The following is an 18,433-nucleotide window of genomic DNA, read 5'->3' on the forward strand; positions in this document are numbered from 1 at the left end:
CGGTGACAACCACGATTTCTCGCGCACCGAGGGCAAGCGCTTGAGTAGGTTGGTAAGCAGAACGGTGGCAAATCTGAAATCGGCCCGCTCAAAAAGTTCACGCTTGGAAAGCGAAGCTGACAATGACAGCTGGACGGCTGTACAATCGTCACTCTTTCGGAGAGTATTCCTCTATGTTCAGCCTCTTCGCAACGACGACTACAGGTTGATCGCTTCACCACTGGTGATGAATGTCGAAAGCGCTAGAAAAATCTATAATCTTCTCGAACAGGTTCCTCCAGGACTGGCACAGGCAATCGTACCCGCTTGAAAGCGTCAAGCGCAGCGGGACCCTCTCGCCAACATACTTGACTGAACCTCGCTTGACCCGACTCTGTCCGCTAGGGAGTCTGCAAATTCGGCCGGCTCAGGCGCCTCAGATTGGGTTCAGCATCTCTCCAGGTATCACCTCGGATATTCCTGCTGTACTTGCTGGAGGTGGGTAACGACGAGGCGCAGTTTCGTCTGTTACGTCTTATTAAGCCAAACACTTCGCACAGAGACCAACGAGTCCATCTGAGAAGCCATCAAGTATTTGGAGAGGCGATTGCTCCCTCGATTCCGATTAGTTCTGGGTCTGGTCATCCCCAAAAGCATCCCTGTGAGCTTCCCCGCTATTTCGACAGCCTGTATACGGATGCAATCCGTCTCAGCCGGTCTTGGAGGAGGACGCTGCCGGGGGCGGTCAGGTGAGAACCTCCCGGTAGTTGGCAGCGATCAATCTGGTTGCCACTGACTAGAGTATCGTTCTTCAGTACGACTCTCTCACTGGCGATCAAAATCAGTAACATGACATCTGTGCCTAGACTGATTGTTGTAGATAGGCCTATCAGCCTTACTGCGGTAACCGCCTAGCTTCTATGGATTCAAATTACCATGGGCCGATACAGCAGATCTCACCTTTCTGTCAACTCGTATAATGCGACGGTCGAATCGTTCTCGAACGATCCTGTAAAGCAAGCAAGTTTGCAATATGTATTACGGACGAACGGACGAGACAGAAGGTCCCCAGCAACTTTACAACAAGAGAACGATCTATTCCTGCTGAAACAACGTCGAATGACAAAGATCAGTCTAGCCTAATGCAAACGGCCAGTACGAGAAGAATGTTTCCAGCGCAGAACTTCCTCCTAACGACGGGTCCGGTCTTTTGAGCCTGGCTTCGCGCCTTTTCCTCCTCCGCCCCTGTCTACTCCTTTCAATCTGGCTTGCCCTGTCCATCCATCGTACCAGCTGCTCTAGTTCGTTTTCATCAATTTCGCAATTATATTGATGGATAGCTTCTGCTAGTCTGTGAACCTCGTTCTCGTCCTGATCTGGACTAGCATGCTTCGAAAGTCGCTGGAAAAGCTCCTTGTTACTGCCCTCCATCTTCTCGCCTTCTGATTCGGATACTTTGAGGAACAATGAGTATACTTGCTGAAGGCGAGACCTCTTCGCTTTGCGACGCTCAATCTCTTCAAGCACGAGTGTCATGAGATCAAAGCTGAGCGATTGGGTCCTCTCGGAGTCGGCCATTGATTGATCTCTGTAAGCAGATCGAACCAGGACATCGGTTCCACGTTCGGATAGGTGCGAATGTACGGAGATGCTAACGCGTCCCTTGGGATCCTCCATACGCTGTATATCACAGACAACACCGCCTTCACAGTCTGGTTTGCCGATAAAGCTCAGTCAAGCGCTCCGGTAAGATTGGAACTCTGACTTCCAAACATCCGAGGGCGAAGCTGGCTGAGCATTCCTTCCGTCTCCTCTGTGGAGAGCATCGAGTGTATTTCCACTTTTCCTGACCGACTGCCTCTGCCTTCCTCCGCATGTGGCAGATTTCTGACCCGTTCAGACTGCTCATGATACTGAAGCCATTGTCTGGCGTCCATTGGGCTTCGAAACTGCCGTCTGTGATCGTATCCCAGGGAATGCCTGCGAAGTGCTGCATTTCTTCAGTGAGTCCGGAAGCGCTGAGGGAGTGGGTAATCATCTTGGACTCGCTAATATGTATTTCGCTTCGATGGGAAGGAGTGCAGGTGATGAGGTTTGTAAGCTTTTGATCGTAAAAAAATGGATTGCGAACCACTGTTTGACCATTCTTGCCATTTTGCGGTTGAACTCTATATATCTGACAGCTTGCCAGCCATTCCTGCTTTGCGGAAGCCAAATCCTAAAGAACAAAGGTGGTGAGTTTCATCCCTTAGCCAATCATCTGATATGTCGCTATCCGGGCGAAATCGGAAATCGGTTGGCGAGCGAGAAGCACCAGCAGCGACACGTTCGGGCACGCAATCGACACAGCCACTGACGATGAGCACTATGTCGGGACGGAATGACGGAGGTCTCATTGGGGTTGTTGCTCTGGCGCTTCTGCCGGACATTTCCAGTGGTGAAACACAGTTCATTGTATGATCACAAGAGGGAACGGAGAGGTCTTCGCAACAGATCGTCAGGTCGAGATGGTATGTATCGTCTCCCAAGCTCTTATTGGGCGTCAGCTGATCACGCTTGATGGTGGCGACGATAGATGACACCATGCACCGAGAGCCTCAAGTCGGGAGAAACCGCCAGCGGCGAACGTCTTCCTTTGTCAGGCAGGAGTAGCGACATCAACGGCCAAGACATGCCGCTGCTCATCTTCCACTTGACTGTGATGACTTCGGCGATGTACGGCTTAACTAGAAATCGGTCACATCGAGACCAGTCTTACAGTAAACCGTCCGCCGACCAGCAGATATTGGCTCTTCTCTGATAGCATTTTTGTCAGCGATGGCGATTACGTTATTAAGCGCCAGGGCAAGCAGAGGCTCGAGACAAGTCGGATCTGCTATCGCGTCACGGTCTGCGCTTCCCGAAGAGATATCAAGAACAGACTGCGACGTCTCTTGCGAAAGAAGGTAATCTTGGGAGCGCAAGCGGCATGAGGGATTATTTGATACAGTAGAATATGTTCCGGCTTCTCAATCGCTATACAGCCCTTCCAATTGTGTCGCGCCTCTTTCTAAACCTTGTTTTCGTGGAGGTTTCAGGCAGGCGCCATCACTGCTCGGTTTGCTGTTTACGAACCGCTTTGACAACCAGAGGAATGACCTCGGCAGTCTCGAATTTCTTGTGCGGGTGGTCGAGTACGTCCAGCATGGCTCGCAAGGTGGACGAGTGAGACGTGATCGAAATGTCTGAAGGCGCGATATAGTTAAGACAGGGATGTGCCATATGATGTATACGGGAGACAACTACTCACAGGTCTCCTCATGAAGTCGGAAGGCGTAGGAGAAGAAGCCTCGAAGCCTGTCGTGGCTGTGCTCCACTGTCTCTCTCTCGTCTGTGAAAAAAGGCTCGAAGTAAGCTTGTGAAGTGAGAGCAGTGTAGGAAATGTGCTTACCGGGTTTCCACCAGGGATCGGTGTGGGAAAACTCGTCCTCAAAGTCGCATTGATAGAAACGCGACATAAGGTAGTCCTATGCCAAATTACGGGAATTGAGTCAGTGATACTGTGACCAAGATCCGAGCAGGAAACCATCCTACCTTATCCCTCCGTTGATCATTGGTCTGCATTCCGTAGACCTCACGGAGAGCCTATGGGTCCAAACAGGCGATAAGATGGGCGTGAGATCTGTCTCGATCAACTCGATAGCAGTTCGGATCATGGCTCACCTCACAGAAGATGGGAGTCTGGTCTTGCAGATTGGCCCCCCAAGTCAAAGCCATGGTATCCGCCGCTCGGGTCATGGGAGAGAGTAACCATTTCTCAGGAAGGGGCGCGCCAGCATCGAGATTCTTCTTCCAGCCCTTTTGAAGCGTCTATCAGAGTGAATGTACTCGTATACGAAAACCGTCAGGATGGGGTGAAATTATAGGATGCTTGTCTCGACCCGAACTCACGAGCGCCTCCTCTCGTCCCTTGGGAGTGAGCTCGGCATCAGGTCCCCAGGTGATAATCTCGTTGCCTGACTTCTTGGCCCAATTCTCTTCCCAATCGTCGCCGTAGTAATCGGAACCGACGTTATGCCATCCTTGACCGTGACGGCCTGCAAATCCACCGAGCGGGGATGGAATCGGCGGAGATTCAGCTCGAGCTGAACCAGTGCAGGCTGTGGTGTCCTATTGGGCTCACCGCAGAAGAAGACCTTATAGCTGACATCCTCGGGCGCGTTCGCTTGCAGGTCTAACAGTCGCAGATGATCGCACGGATGAGTACCGAGTTTCGCCTTCACCAATTCCAGGGGTGCTGCTCGCGCCACGTACCGGCGATCGACTTTTTGAAGTTCTCCCACCTCTCGGGCGACTTGTCCAACAGCCCAAAGCTCGAATCGGCCAGTTCAGCGGGCGTCTTTTGGACGCCCTCTTCTTCTTGTTGTTCAAAGAAACCTTGGACGACCTGTACGACAGGGAAAATACGAGGGTTGAAGTTGGAAGGGAGAGTGAGAAAACGAATGCGCCTGCCTCGCGCGCGCTTGAACTCTCACCTCAAAGTTGGCAAAGTAAGGCTTGTTGACGCCGATCTCGTGACAGGTAGGTGATTTGGATATGATTCGAGAGGAAATCTGGCGGATGTCGATGTTATGAAATGGGATGATGGGCCGTAAAAGAGAGGGCATCGAGTAGCAACCTGCAAGTCATCTCTCTTCTTTATACGATCCTTGAACAGCGAGAAATCGGGGTTGACCGACGAGTTGAACTTCGTATGCCTAGGCGTTTGGTCTCTAGCCTCTAGTTCGGTATCAAATGTCGTTCAACAATATATGGTCCCGCCGAGTAGTCATACGGTGATTACCCTGGAAATATGGTCCCATCCAGTCGGGACAACTACCGACACCTCTTGGAGCAGGCATCACACTACTACTGTAGGGGCGTCGTAGTTCACGGTGATGCGTGTTACTGTACCGCACAGGCCGATCTGATGTCATGGTGACAGACGCTGGAAAGCGGGACGATATCCTTCGGTAATCCTTACTTACCCCAGACGCCAGACGCCGTTCTCGCGGAGGGAAAGTGCCTCGTGAGTGAACCTTTTTAGATCGACACAGCCCATGCCAAAGCCAAGAACTTCGTCTCGGTTGGCTCAAAATATGCTCATGCGGGTGCATTTCATTTCCGCGTCATCATCGATGACATCGTCCGCGGAACCGGGTCGACGTGACAAGACCATCCTTAGGGGTTAGGGGTAGTACCTGGGATCCGGCTATTATCCTACATGTACATCCTACAATACCCTCGTTCTCGCAGTCGCAGTCGCAGTCGATATCTCACTGTGGCACAGAGACCTCCTGGCTCCTGGATCGTGGTCCCCGCGACCCATATGATCTCTTGAGTGTGTGGAGGTGGAGATGGGACAGTGGGGGGGATCGACGGGAGTTGTCATGGTATTCGTACTCGTACTTGCACCCGTCATGCGTCACATCAAGGTCGAGGTCGAGGTTGTCTATCTCCAGCGTCCGGCCAATTCCTAGATCTCGGCGATTATTTCATTTCGCACGACCTCGACAGCGATCTCGTTGATCTGATCTGGATACATACCATACAGTATCATACATGGCTGTTCTTTCGTCCACATACGGACCATACCATAGCATCGTTCCGTGACGCTGATGAGACAATTTCATTGTTTGCGTTGACGTCGCAGTCGAAACGTATCGTACCAGAGTTCTGGATCCGTGATCTGGGGTACTACACGATATGAGGTGCCCTCAAGTCCCCCATGATTGAAGTCACCGATCACCGATTTGCGAGGTCGCCGAGGGTGGTCTTAAGTTGGGGACTCCGGCTGGGGATAAGTACTGATGATCTTGCGATGGCACGATGACGAGGCTGAGGATGAGGGTTCTATAACTGTTACCGTGATTGGGATGATGTACGAGGCTTGTCTTGTGCTGTGCTCGACCTCGATCAACACGCCTAATCATCGATCTCGCTGGGATCACCGTAGCCGGATGTACCCGAAAAAGGAGGGGTATACTAGTAAGAGCGTCAACGTGCTTTTTGCCCATGGACCTCGTTGTTAGTTCCTCTCAGCTCATGACTTTGAAACGGTTCTGCGACAGCGGTCTGTCACGCACAGTACATAGCCAAAACTTATCGAACTATCGTATGAATTGTTGGTATTCGCGATGATGAGGTTGCACGATGCCAGGGGATGCCGATCAAAGGTCCGAGGGTGAGGTCGGGTTGCGCGCGGTCTCTTGTCTCGCTCACATCATCCTCGACCTTCACTCATCTCGTTGGTACGATGGTATATGGTACTCGCAATCCGATCGCAGCTCGATCGAGACATGCGAGACGATTGGGAACTGATGTGATCAGATCATCACATCATATCATATCGTCAAACAGCAGCAAGCCACCACAACAAGGCGGGGCTGTACAGCCTGATCGATCCGACACGCCCGACGTTATCCCACGTTATCGATCTTTCTTCGATCGAGGACCGAATGGCAAACCCACGACGATGGCCGGTTCCGACGAACATGACAGCAGCTACAGCAGAGGAGGCTTCCGTGCTCGGTCACACCCACCCAGGACTTCTAGTGCAAGCCCTGGCCGATCACCGAGGCCTCGGTCTGAACACGAGATGAAACGATCCTCGACCTGCCTCGGCCGAACCTCAGATCTCTCCCTATCCTTCCTGCCTCGTTCTGAAACGAGCAGGTCGGGGATCGTTACCTCGGTTCTGGATATTTCCCACACACATGTCACACAATCGAGAAGAATTTCCGGCAAGAGATTGAGGGAGACGCTCCAGATGGATTACACGCTACGGGCTACGGGATGGACAGGGACATCGTCTTGATCGTTGCGGGCGAGATACCGACGAGGGATCCGAGGGACGACCCCTTGTGATCTTGATTATCAGATCATCGACGATCGATCGGAATTCCAGGGATCAGATCGGTGGGAAATGGGCGATGGCGATGGTGGTCGCCTCTTCTCATCTCGAGTCTTTTCCTATGCTTCTCAGAGCAGACGAGGAATAGCTATATAGCAATGAGATACTAGGCTCCCCGACACCTCTTCGCCTCTCCCTGCGTTCGATAGCATACGAGATACAAGGCTCCTCTCGGCTCGTTCATAATCGAATCCAAGCCGTACCGGATTCTAGGACCTTATCGCCATGGTCAACCTTGCATCCCTGGTACCCTCGCCCTCGAGCCTGACCACTCTCAACCTCGCACTCGCCGGCATTGTTCCCCGTCAAGCCTTGACCAGCAGCAGCATAACCAACTATGGGTCTTCTTCTTCTGAACGATCGACGTCGGCCACACAGGTCGGCTCGGACGTCAATGCCAACCCTTATCCGACGGGGACTCTAGGGACGGCGTTTGAGACGATCGCTCCGAGTGTCACTTATTCGACCAATTTGACGACGACCGCTACTGCCGATATCGCTACCGCATCTGCTTCGGATGGAGTTGCGGCTTCGACTTCGACTGCGACCTCGACTTCGACCTCGACTGCGACTTCGACTGGGACGTCGACCTTGCACTTGACCCCGGCTTACAACAACACCCCGAGTACTTCGACCGGCAACGACAACCACAACGATACCGATACCAAAGCTGACAACGGCCATGACGGCGATAAAGGCGAGGGGGAATGGCCAGTCAAATACTACGACTTCACCATTACTTGGGGAGACGTCGATGCGAATGGAGAGATCCGACCGGCTATCCTTGTTAATGGGCAGACTCCGGGGCCTTTGATCGAGTTGGAGGAAGGGCAGCGGGTTAGCGTGAGTAGAGTTGTTTGTTGGAGGTTTCGAGGTTTCGATGTTTCGAAGTTGTGGACGAATCGAGGTTGTCAAGTTCACTGTTACTGTTGGCTGACGACCGTCCTTTGCGTTCGGGTGGGTACGGCACGATAGATCAAAGTCAACAACCGGCTCGGACAGCCGACGACCATGCATGCGCATGGGATCGTCCAAGAGGGGACGATCTGGGCGGATGGGGTACCGGGTGTGACGTAAGTTTCGGGTCTATCACGGATCGCTTTCAGGCTGTTTTTGGGCTGGTTAAGGGGGGGAGGGTAGGAACGATGGCTGACGAGACCTTGACGTTGTTGTCCATAGACAATATCCGATCGAGGATGGGGCGAGCTTTACCTACACCTGGACGGCTAGGCAGTATGGACAGTATTGGTGGGTATCTCAGAGGAAACGCATTGCCGAGTACGAGCACGTCTGACGACATTTGACTACGTCGATCGTGGTCTCGTTACTGCAGGTACCACTCGCACTACCACTCGCAACTGTCCGACGGCTTCCGTGGTCCTCTTCTCATCCACCCGACCAAGTCGAGAGCCAAGCCGTTTACGACGATGACCTCGGAGAGTTGGGAGCTCGATCAGTTGGAAAAGGCAGAGAGGGACCCGAGGATCGTGATGCTGGCGGATTGGTCACATTTCACGGCGGATGAGATCAGTGGGATTTATAGGCAGACCGGGATCGATCCTCTGTGAGTCGACAGAAGTTTATGTTAGGTCGTCACGGCCCTTGCGGTGGTACAACTCAGCTGACCAGGGACGATTCGCGAAATCGCAGCTGCCTGGACTCGTTCCTCATCAACGGACGTGGACAGAGAATCTGCCCGGATATTAGTCTCCTCACGCCGTTCGCCAGTCCCGTAGCGGGGCCGTTGACCGACAAGGCTTGTCCTCTGCCCAACAGCACCTTGTCGATGGGTCCGGTCAGGAACTACACGGCGCAATACCCTGACCAGGTCCCGGCGAGGCTGTACCAAGGTTGCAGTAACACCAGTAATGTACGCGGTTGTTTTGGTTTTGCTTGGCAGATCGGATCCGTAGCTGACTAGCTTGGTATTTTGCAGCCGCTCACCGTATTCCAGGTCGACAAAAAGGCAGGATGGACATCGCTCAACTTCATCTCGACCGGGGGGTTAGCGGAGCAGCAGGTGAGATAAGCATACCGGGGACTTTGATGTGCGAACAAGCTGACCGTCTATGCCGCTCGCGATAGGTCTCGATCGATGGCCATTCGATGATCGTCTACGCGGCTGATGGCAATTATATCGAGCCTCAGGAGGTGGACATCCTGCTCATGGGCGTTGGTACCCGATGTAAGCCGGCGCTGGAGTCTGGTGTGCGATATTGACATCTGCTGACGCCGTTCGGACGATGCTCATAGATTCGGTCATGGTTAAGCTCAACAACCCAGGTGATTGGACGATCCGGACCACCAACTCGCAGACCAACCAGTTTATCGGAGGATACGCCGTCCTGTCCTATACTGATTATATGGAGCCTTGCGGACCGGCGAGCGGCGGTCTTCCTGGGCTCTGCGGGAAGACCGTCTTTACTTCGCCACCTTCGGATCAACCCAAGCTTGGCTTCGCTGGCAATGCTTTGAATCAAGCGACGACGCTCGACCCTTTCCGATTGGCGCCCTTTGTTGCCTTGCCACCGCCTACGAACGCCGACCACACGCTCATCTGGGACATGTCCCAGCCCAACGACCGAGTCTGGAAGATGGACGATCAGCCTTTCCTCGCTTGGCGTGACGATCAGAAGCCGGCCATCATTGACGTACAGCCATCGTTGGACGCTGGGGTAGCGCTTTGGATCAACAACGGGACCGTCGTGGATATCATCTTCAACGTCCCGCCCGGCCAGCCGACGCATGTGAGTAGGATCAACTCTGGTGATTGGCGATCTACAATCAGCTGACTGATCTGACCTCCCTCGACCAGCCTTTCCACAAGCACGAGACCAAGTCTTGGGTGTGAGTCGGCGCATTAGCCAGTTTCTCTCTTAACACGGCAAGCTGACTTTCGCATTGGTCCTTTCCAGCATCGGACAAGGACAAGGACCGTTTAGCTGGCCTGACGTAGCTACCGCGCAAAAGGCGGTTCCGGCCAGCTTCAACCTCTACAACCCGTCGTATCGAGGTGAGTCGGCTCTGCTACGAGGTCGGGTATTCACAGGGCTGATCCAGATTTTCATCCTCCGAAGACACGTACCGAAGTCTCCCTTCGTTCACCGGTCCGACTTGGGCAGCGATTCGATACCAGGTCACGTACCCCTCGTTGACGTTCTTCCACTGTCACATCAGGTGAGCCGCAGAGTCTATGATATGGGAAGCTGGAGCTTCAAGCTGAACGACTTGTTTGATCGATCACAGCTACCATTTGCAGTCCGGGATGGCCGTATTGCTCGTTGAAGGGCTCGACGTCGGTCACCCCGAGGTCCCGGATCAAGTGTGAGTGGTCGTTCGTATTGCTCGGACTGTCCTTCATGCTCATGCGCCTCGCTTCGATAGTCTGCGAGGCAACCGCACGGTCCTGACGTCGAATCCGGATCCCGTGTACCCGGACGGCGCTCGAATCGACGTATAAGGGTACAAGGGTAGAGGTTATATAGACCGGCCTTTACGGCTATTATGCGATAATCGTAGTGATTCATAATGTCATCATGTTACAATTAGAAAAAAAAACGAGTTCAAAGCCGTTGCTGTGTATAGACCCCTATCTTATCCGTTTACGAGAGAAAGGAGAGGTGAAAGGGGGAGAAGCTGTTTCAGGTCTACGATCTGCAGCGCAACCAACGCGAAGTATCGATGATCATCTGATGGTTTATCGTCAGCCTCGTGACCGGCGTTAATGACGCAAGGGTATCAATATCAATCAATGATATCGAAAAAGGCCTTTCGTGGCCCTTGGAAGGATCGGAGAACATATAGCGATTATGGCGACGTGTTAATTGCATCGTGTAGGCGCGCCATTATCGGATGTGGCGATGTAGCGTGCGACTTTGCCACTGTAACGCTGGGAACCCTGTCGACAGCTACAGTCACACAGGAACACTAACATGTACAGAGAAGGTGTTCCAGCAGTTACCAGATCTCGTATGAGTATTACGTTTCATCTGCGAGACAGTGAACAAGACTTGCGCGCGTGATCGAAATTCATGGTTCTCGGAATATTCCTTTGATGCAAAAGATCGCCTCTCGCCTGCTTATAGTAGGGATCGTACTGTCCTCGTCGCTACACCTCGTACCGTTCAGAGTGATCATGTGATCGTATCAGCGTTCTCAGTACGCTCCTTTGAGGCGAGAATCGATCGAGAATAGCCTGCCTTGTAGGTCGATGGAAGCTAGTAGTAGACGCGTATATATGAGGATGCATAGACATAGCTCCCTGTTCAGGAAGAAGGACGAACACGTTTCTCGGGCTGTCACCATCATCTTGGAACCACAAGCAAACACTATCCAGATACATGATCTCTACAGCTACACTCTCCGACGATTCTAGATTTGGAGACAACACATTTGGGTCACAACCAAGATATGAAGTCACGAAGACCGAAGGCGGCGAGCGTTGGTCTGACAATGGGCCAGGCGCCGACACGTGGTTTTCTATCGTCACTGACGTCGACAAAGTCACAATTGTTACCAATCTGACAGCCGAAGCCTTGGAATCCATTGCAGTCGCAACCGCCTGGCATTACAAAAGCAAACTTCAGGAGAGAGACAACGCCGAAAAGACCCCGAACGTTCCGCGCATCTGTCTCGCGGCAGACGCTTTAGCAGCAAAACTGGCACAGACGGAAGAGGCTCAGATGATGAAGGATGTTAAACGTTACTACGTTATGCACCCGAAGAGCAGGTGGATATCTGTGGTAGGCTTGCGGGATAGAAACATAGCTAAAGTTCCAGATTGGACGCAATTGATCCAGCCGGAAGGGGAGCGTTTCATCACAGCTCTGATGGGCAGAACACCAAGCATTTCCATTGACGACCCCGGTTATGAGCGCAAGGCAACAGAGACTCGTCCAGGCCATGTACGCAGCTGGTTGGGCCGGGGTCACGAAGAGTACAGAGCAGAGGCTGAAGCTGTACGACGCTATCAAAGATCTGCCTGTCGATTTGTAATCTTGTTCAGATACATGCTGTTCACTTGGCCTTCCCACGAAGCCACCTATGCTTACCAAAACAGAAAGGCCTCGGTCGAATCTCGCAACGAGAGATCTGTGTCGCGCTATTCGCAACGCTTACGTCCTGCAAATGGGCAGACATATCGAAAGACGGGGATCCTGCGTATTGATAAGCAAGAATTGAGGGAAAGTGCGGATCCGTCCCCCACATGCCGCGCTATATTTGAAGTTTTAGGGCCTGATCGTTTGCGCCGTTTGTCAAAATTGTTATTGGTAATGAAATGATATATCACCAGAAACGGGTTTTATCATCACGGCGTGATGATCCCCCTTCTTGATTTTCCAAAAAGGCCTAATCGGTTGGCTGTTGAAATTGGTATTGAAAGATTTCAACACGTCCAATTCGGTATTGATCCCGCCTAGCAATTTTCAGGCACCGTTCAGCACCGATTTTGATGCGGAAACAAGGCTTTGCCGTCATCTTCCGAAATCTTACGAAATCGGAAGACATATTCATGGTCATCGGCCTCGGTGACCATATCATGAAAGGATCAGCGCAATTGCAAACCCGTCGCTGATCGCCTTGTAGTCGTTCGTATACACAGACCTCTCCCCCGCGTAGCATGGATCCCCACCAGTACAATGATACACGCGGCTACAGTAGCCAGCCTGCTATGGGCTTTCCTTCTCCTTCCCGGCCTCAGTCCCGCCATCCTAGCTCCAATCCGATACACAACATACCATCGCAAAACACCGCGGTGGGACATCAATTCGCACCTGTAGAAAACTGGCGGAATGCCTTGTCATCAGCCGGCCCATATCTGCAGAATTCTTCCGAAATCGGATCATATGACCCCGATCCGATTTCGTATCATGAGACTCAGCTAGGCGAGCCACCCAACGGGACTCGTCGATTCTCTCGACAAGCCTCTTCCAATTGGGTGGCAGAGAGCCAATCGAGCCGAAACTCCCAGCCGTTCCCCTCAATTGGAGGGAGGGACGTCGACAATTCACAAGGTTTCTACACCCAACCTCCCACGATTGCAGTTGGTAGTCAACGTTCAAGGATTGGATCCCCGGACGTTTCAGAACCTGCCACCCCCTTGCTGGACAAGACACCCGCCCCACTACCTGCGAGCAACATCCGGTGGAACAATATGCCCTGTGTTATAGCCATCCGCGGTGCGACTATCACGTACATCCGAACGGGTGTTCCGCCAGCAACTCCGGCGGAGCAGGTACTTATATGATACGATAGGTAATGTCTAACTACTACGATCACTATTGTAATATGTAATTCATCTGCTATCACACTCATTTATCTACCTATTACCCTACGCAAGTCCCGGAGAACACACAGGTTGCTGGCAACCTAACAGAATAGCAGATCATCTCCTTTTCCCCGACTTGCAACTATGGAAACCGAAGCCACAGAACGGGCAGAAGTTCCGGACAGGGTAGTGTACGACGTAGCTGGTAACCCTATCACGGTAGCCGGCTACAAGGAACCGGTGCGGAGCACGGGAGGTGCTCAAGATCGAGACAGCGCCGGCGGATTTCTATGGGTCCGTAACACCGGCGAAGGAGACGAGGTGTTCTCCTCCTTCTTGAGTGCCGACCGACCAGCTGTCAGCACCATCTCCCTCTCGAATGACGTCGGGAGGATGAACTCAACCTTGGAAAGGTTGATGGCAAAGGTGGATGGATTGGTTAACGTCAACGCAGTCCCCTCGCCTCCTCCTCCGGCGTTTTCTCGCCCCTCTGTCCCCGTACAGCCTTACACCAAGGCTATCCGGGTGAGCGATCCCGAACCCTTCGATGGGTCGAAGAAGGAAGAGGTACAAGCATTCTTAGATGCTTGTAACCTACGCTTCATGGCGGAACCCCTCGCATACCACGATGACAAGTTGAAGATCGTGTTCGCGGGTAGTTACTTGCGGGACGCCGCGAGGGAATGGGCTCGCCCCTGGCTTTTCGGAACTGCCTGGACCACATGGTCGGAGTTCGAAGCCGGGTTGCTGGCTCGTTTTGGAGTTGCGGTAAGGAGAGCCGCAACTGAGAGGGAGATCGCCGATTTCCGACAGGGGAATCTGTCGATCTCCGAGTACATTACCAAGTTCAACGCTATGGCCAACCTCATTCCGGAGTTGAACGACTTCTGCAGGAAACTCCTTTTCCGAGCACACTTGAATCAGGCGTGGAGGGATGCCATCGTCCCTATCCCCAACCAGGAGAAGTGCACCCTCTACGAGTTCCAGACGGAGTGCGCGAAGTACGAGGAGAAGGTTGGACATACTCAAACACAACATCGTAACACCACATCGCGAAACAACACTTACACCCCTCGATACACCGCTCCTGCGGTAGTGCCAGTCGCCGCTCCCGTACAAGCCCCTGTGGCATCCGCTTCGGGAGCTGTCCCCATGGAGGTAGATGCGGCCAAGTACAGGGATGTCACCTGTTATAACTGTTTCCAGAAGGGACACGTTATTCGGGAGTGTACAAACCCTGCGTTGGTGCCCAAGCCGCAGTGGTACGTGGACCGGATGAAGAAGCAACGAGACCTTCGCGTTGCAGCTACCTACTCTCCCAGCACTGCTCCGACGGATGAGCAGTTCGACAGGGACCACGCCGCCAACGAGGGAACAGGTTATCGAGTTTGGTCTACGTAAGGGTTCTTGTGCGCGACGATCATGTATTTACCAAGGGCAGGTCCCTTGATGTTTTTATTTTTATTCACCATTCACTGCTACTACCGAGCAAAACCTTTGCACCCACACGTACAACACGACTACAAGCAATAACGTTTTGCAATTACCTCAAACTATTGTCAGCGAAAGAGAGAACGACAATATCCAAAAACAACTCCGGCGGAGAACGATTCGAGAACTTCCGAGCGGCATAAAAATTTATTATCCCGAGTACAAATGTACTCGGCTACAAGAGACGACCGTACAAAAAGAAAATCACCCAGCCAATTACTCCCCGCCCGAACCCGAACCAGACCCCGACCCAGATCCCGAACCAGATTCCGAAGAAGAAGACCCCGAAGTCGAGGATCCGGACGAGCTCGACGACTCGCTGTCGCTCCCGTCCCCCATGCTGGTATCCTCGTCGTCCGAACGGTCGTCCTCGAGATCGAGGTCCTCCACGTCCTCTCCCTCGACGATGGTAGGCGCAGGCGAACCGGGAGTAACGACATCGGAACCGGCGATGTCGAGGTCGACGTTGACGTCGGTGGCGACCAAGCCGGCGGGGACGGCGTTCGGAGCGTGTTGGGCGGCCAACCGAGCGGTGAGTTCGTGCTCCACGTGGAAGACGGAAGGAGCGGGGATATGAGGGAAGAGCTACGATATGAAGAAGACAAGAACACAAGCAGGATATTAGCTCCCTCGGAGAAGAATATGGAGAAGGTTATCGGAGAAGAGAATAGAAAAGAGATAAGGGGGGTACTCGCCATCCTCTCTTGCAAACGGGCCACCTCGCGGGCAACCATACCGACACTCCTTTGCGACACCGCAGGATCCTGGATGTACAGCAACCCGGCGCGAACCCTGTGTCGAACTCCGATATCGTGTCGGAAAGCCGTGACGACGCCGGGGTTCATGGGGGTGCAGGGACGGCCTGCATTGACCCTGCACAAGTAGCAGGAGGAAGCGCGGGAGGTCTCTCCCGGAGTAGCGAGGACGTGCCTGCACAACCACGTTTGGCTGACACGAATGCAGTCGACCCATTCGCCGTCGACTCGGGCGCGGTGGTTCCCGGTAGTCGCCAATTCGAAGCAGGGTTGGCAGGCGAACTTCCAACCCCCCTGGCATTGGGCCTAGAGAAGAAGGATATGGACGTGTCAAAGGAGAACTCCGGCGGAACTGCAAATCGGAATAACTCACGACCAACGCGTTGACCGTAGTCACTTGGTTTCGCCTAAAGGCGAGGTCCAACTCCTCCGGATCGACGTCGACGACCTTGGGCTTGACCTTCTCGGCCTGAATGAGAGTCGACTCTACCGCAGTCCGTACGGACATATCAATACGCCGTTCCAACTTCAAGACCGCAACGGAAGCCCCACTCACTAGTCGCGGCGGACATCTTCTTGAGGTACCGCCACCCCTTCGGCTGAAGTTGCTCGAAGGGCTCGGCCTTCTTGGAGGGAGTACCTTGAGCGGACATGTTGAGCGATAGAGAGAGAGTAGAAGTGTACGGAGAAGGTAAAAGTTACGGACGAGTGAAGAAACGAGTTCGAATTAGAGTTAGCAAACACGCAAGGGGGAGTCGAAGCACCACTCCCTACTCAGCTGCTATATACCCCTCATTCGAGTAGCCATCACGAACAGGAAGACAATAGAGAACATGGTCGACAGGCCTCCCGACAATAGGAGGTTGGGCGTTACTTAGTAACGTCGACAAACTTGGTTATCGACAAATAAGGTATTCAAAGGACCCTTTGATGACGTCTTTGTTTACTCTTTCGGAACAAAAGAATACGCGTCGCCCCGGAGACTCTCGACGCGTGAGAAACATACACTCGGTTAGAGAACAATCGCAACAATACTTGAAACAACGCTACGTCATGAAGAGTTACCTCAAAGTGGTACACAATGGCGAGCTAGGAAACACGAACAAAGGCTAGCCAGGCGATTACTCGAAGGAACAGGGCGGATCGACCGTACGGAAGCATTAGGGCTGACGAGCTACGCTGAAACACTACTCGGAACAAACGAAAGAAGGATGCCCACGCAATCGTTTTAAGATGAAACGGATTGACGGTACGGGTACACAAAGGTGCTGGCGAGCGACGCTCGAAACGTAGCGAACAAAAGAACACTAGTTGACGCCAGGTGGTTACCTATCGGACGAGGTGAACCATACGTACGGTGAAACACGACACGAGACGATCTGGAATCTCGTCCTAACGGGGGGATCCTGTTATAGCCATCCGCGGTGCGACTATCACGTACATCCGAACGGGTGTTCCGCCAGCAACTCCGGCGGAGCAGGTACTTATATGATACGATAGGTAATGTCTAACTACTACGATCACTATTGTAATATGTAATTCATCTGCTATCACACTCATTTATCTACCTATTACCCTACGCAAGTCCCGGAGAACACACAGGTTGCTGGCAACCTAACACCCTGGCTGATGGAACGCCTAGCGGCAGAGCTAGCGGGTCAGCGAGTGGCCACGAATGCTAAGAACAACGACGGCAACCTCGCTCGAGCGCAGTGGGAAGAGATTGTGTCCGCTCTCAACGACCTGGCTATTTCGAAGGGGGTTCACAACCTCGGTTTGACTGTCAGTAAAGTGCGGAACAAAGTTGCGGAAGTCAATAAGGAGCAGTATATACCTCGCCGAGTCATTGCTGGCAAGAGTGGGAAGAGTGGTTGGCACTTCGATCGGAAGACGGGCCAGGCGCATGCAGAGCCTCCAATTTGGGAAGCATGGTTGGCTACGCTAGTGAGTCAACGCCTCCTTCCGATTTCGTCCGATTTCGGAATATTGATCCGATGTTCTTGGTTTCAGGGCGATGACCGACCACTTTATGAGAAGTGTAAAGAACCTTGGCCCATTTACGAGCTATGGGACAAGTATCGAGGAGGGAGAGGTGCAACTCGCGAGACTGTCAAGAAGCCAGGTAGCCGCCCTTCAGCGGTAGCTCGGAACGCACAGCAAAGCGACGAGGGGGAGAGTTCAGGCGGGGAGAATGAGAATCCGTCTCAAACGCCGGAAAGATCCACTGGTAGTCGCAAGAGATCCCTAGCCTCTAGTACCCCGCAGAGCCAAGCTAGCCGAAGAAAACGCAGGCGCCAAGAATCCTTGCGTGAACAACAATCTCAAGAACAGAAGTCCTCGCTTGAAGCGATGGTACAACTGTTTCAAAACAGTCGTCCCCCCTCTGTTGGTGAGAAGGCGGCCAAACTTCTGTCCATGGACAAAGTTCGATGGGGGCTGACCGCCAGGGAAGACTTCGAAATCACCAATGCCATGATGGAGAGTCCATCGAAATGCGAGTTCTACCTTGGCATGTCGCCAGCCGAACGACAGCGGTGGGCGTTTGGGTACCTTAAAATTGACAGGGTACCTCCACCCGTCGATGAGCCGTCCAATCGGCATGATGATGACGATGACGCCGCCGGTTCGATAGAGGATGAAGATGATGAGCGGGAGGACTTGGACGGCTTGGGTCAATATGGAAACTGGTAAAACTGGTAGTTGTACAAGCAGATGGCTTCCGGTCTCTTTTTCTGTACGAAATCGGAAGAATTCGGTTGACAACATGGTTCTTCCGAAATCGGAAGAAATCGGCTGGCGTACCTGTCCTCCTTTTTCAATCATCGTCCCTGTTTGCAAACAATTCCGCTGTGATTTTCTCTCGTAGGTTGACCATGTGCTGATCGACTCTCCCACGAACGGTACTAGGTGCAACTACGGATTGGGGTTAGGGGTTAGGGGTTAGGGGTTAGGGGTTAGGGGTTAGGGGTTAGGGGTTAGGGGTTAGGGGTAGGGGTTAGGGGTTAGGGT

General features: G+C 52.9%; 5 protein-coding genes across 5 annotated transcripts; 3 read left to right on the forward strand and 2 right to left on the reverse strand.

Moving 5' to 3' along the window:
* Positions 1–3,054: 3,054 nt before the first annotated feature.
* HD553DRAFT_348751 (phosphoglycerate mutase) lies at positions 3,055–5,019 on the reverse strand. The gene is made up of 10 exons (XM_046183408.1): positions 4,698–5,019; positions 4,494–4,636; positions 4,273–4,405; positions 4,142–4,192; positions 3,910–4,055; positions 3,682–3,828; positions 3,553–3,603; positions 3,410–3,485; positions 3,269–3,349; positions 3,055–3,203 (listed from the first exon to the last, which is right to left on the reverse strand). The coding sequence occupies exons 2-10, from the start codon at positions 4,623–4,625 to the stop codon at positions 3,067–3,069; spliced, it is 954 nt and encodes a 317-aa protein (XP_046038654.1). The 5' UTR covers positions 4,626–4,636; positions 4,698–5,019; the 3' UTR covers positions 3,055–3,066.
* A 1,956-nt stretch (positions 5,020–6,975) lies between these two features.
* HD553DRAFT_192633 (multicopper oxidase-domain-containing protein) lies at positions 6,976–10,541 on the forward strand. The gene is made up of 13 exons (XM_046177036.1): positions 6,976–7,753; positions 7,886–7,983; positions 8,090–8,158; positions 8,244–8,474; positions 8,561–8,780; positions 8,847–8,930; positions 8,996–9,095; positions 9,164–9,657; positions 9,726–9,757; positions 9,826–9,923; positions 9,988–10,087; positions 10,157–10,234; positions 10,303–10,541. Exons 1-13 carry the CDS (start codon positions 7,136–7,138, stop codon positions 10,382–10,384), a joined length of 2,304 nt encoding a protein of 767 aa, XP_046038655.1. The 5' UTR covers positions 6,976–7,135; the 3' UTR covers positions 10,385–10,541.
* A 709-nt stretch (positions 10,542–11,250) lies between these two features.
* HD553DRAFT_322719 (uncharacterized protein) lies at positions 11,251–12,077 on the forward strand (the record flags this gene model as incomplete). Its single annotated transcript, XM_046181312.1, has 2 exons — positions 11,251–11,814; positions 11,916–12,077. The coding sequence occupies 2 exons, from the start codon at positions 11,251–11,253 to the stop codon at positions 12,075–12,077; spliced, it is 726 nt and encodes a 241-aa protein (XP_046038656.1).
* Positions 12,078–14,885: 2,808 nt separating this feature from the next.
* HD553DRAFT_340367 (uncharacterized protein) lies at positions 14,886–16,077 on the reverse strand (the record flags this gene model as incomplete). The annotated part of the gene is made up of 4 exons (XM_046182534.1): positions 14,886–15,254; positions 15,410–15,730; positions 15,798–15,910; positions 15,981–16,077. The coding sequence occupies 4 exons, from the start codon at positions 16,075–16,077 to the stop codon at positions 14,886–14,888; spliced, it is 900 nt and encodes a 299-aa protein (XP_046038657.1).
* Positions 16,078–17,053: 976 nt separating this feature from the next.
* HD553DRAFT_340368 (uncharacterized protein) lies at positions 17,054–18,115 on the forward strand (the record flags this gene model as incomplete). The annotated part of the gene is made up of 2 exons (XM_046182535.1): positions 17,054–17,368; positions 17,435–18,115. 2 exons carry the CDS (start codon positions 17,054–17,056, stop codon positions 18,113–18,115), a joined length of 996 nt encoding a protein of 331 aa, XP_046038658.1.
* Positions 18,116–18,433: the final 318 nt, after the last annotated feature.

The sequence above is a fragment of the Filobasidium floriforme genome (assembly GCF_021052385.1).
Source record: "Filobasidium floriforme strain CBS 6241 chromosome Unknown HD553scaffold_5, whole genome shotgun sequence".
In the NCBI taxonomy this organism is placed as follows: Eukaryota; Fungi; Basidiomycota; class Tremellomycetes; order Filobasidiales; family Filobasidiaceae; genus Filobasidium; species Filobasidium floriforme.

Coding starts and splice junctions, on each gene's coding strand:
- HD553DRAFT_348751 (XM_046183408.1), bottom strand. CDS start 4,625: ATGCCCTCTCTTTTACGGCCCATCATCCCATTTCATAACATCGACATC. Junction 4,406..4,493: donor CTTACTTTGCCAACTTTGAG/GTGAGAGTTCAA, acceptor CCTGTCGTACAG/GTCGTCCAAGGTTTCTTTGA. Junction 3,829..3,909: donor AGGGACGAGAGGAGGCGCTC/GTGAGTTCGGGT, acceptor TCACTCTGATAG/ACGCTTCAAAAGGGCTGGAA.
- HD553DRAFT_192633 (XM_046177036.1), top strand. CDS start 7,136: ATGGTCAACCTTGCATCCCTGGTACCCTCGCCCTCGAGCCTGACCACT. Junction 9,096..9,163: donor CATGGGCGTTGGTACCCGAT/GTAAGCCGGCGC, acceptor CGATGCTCATAG/ATTCGGTCATGGTTAAGCTC. Junction 9,658..9,725: donor CGCCCGGCCAGCCGACGCAT/GTGAGTAGGATC, acceptor TCCCTCGACCAG/CCTTTCCACAAGCACGAGAC.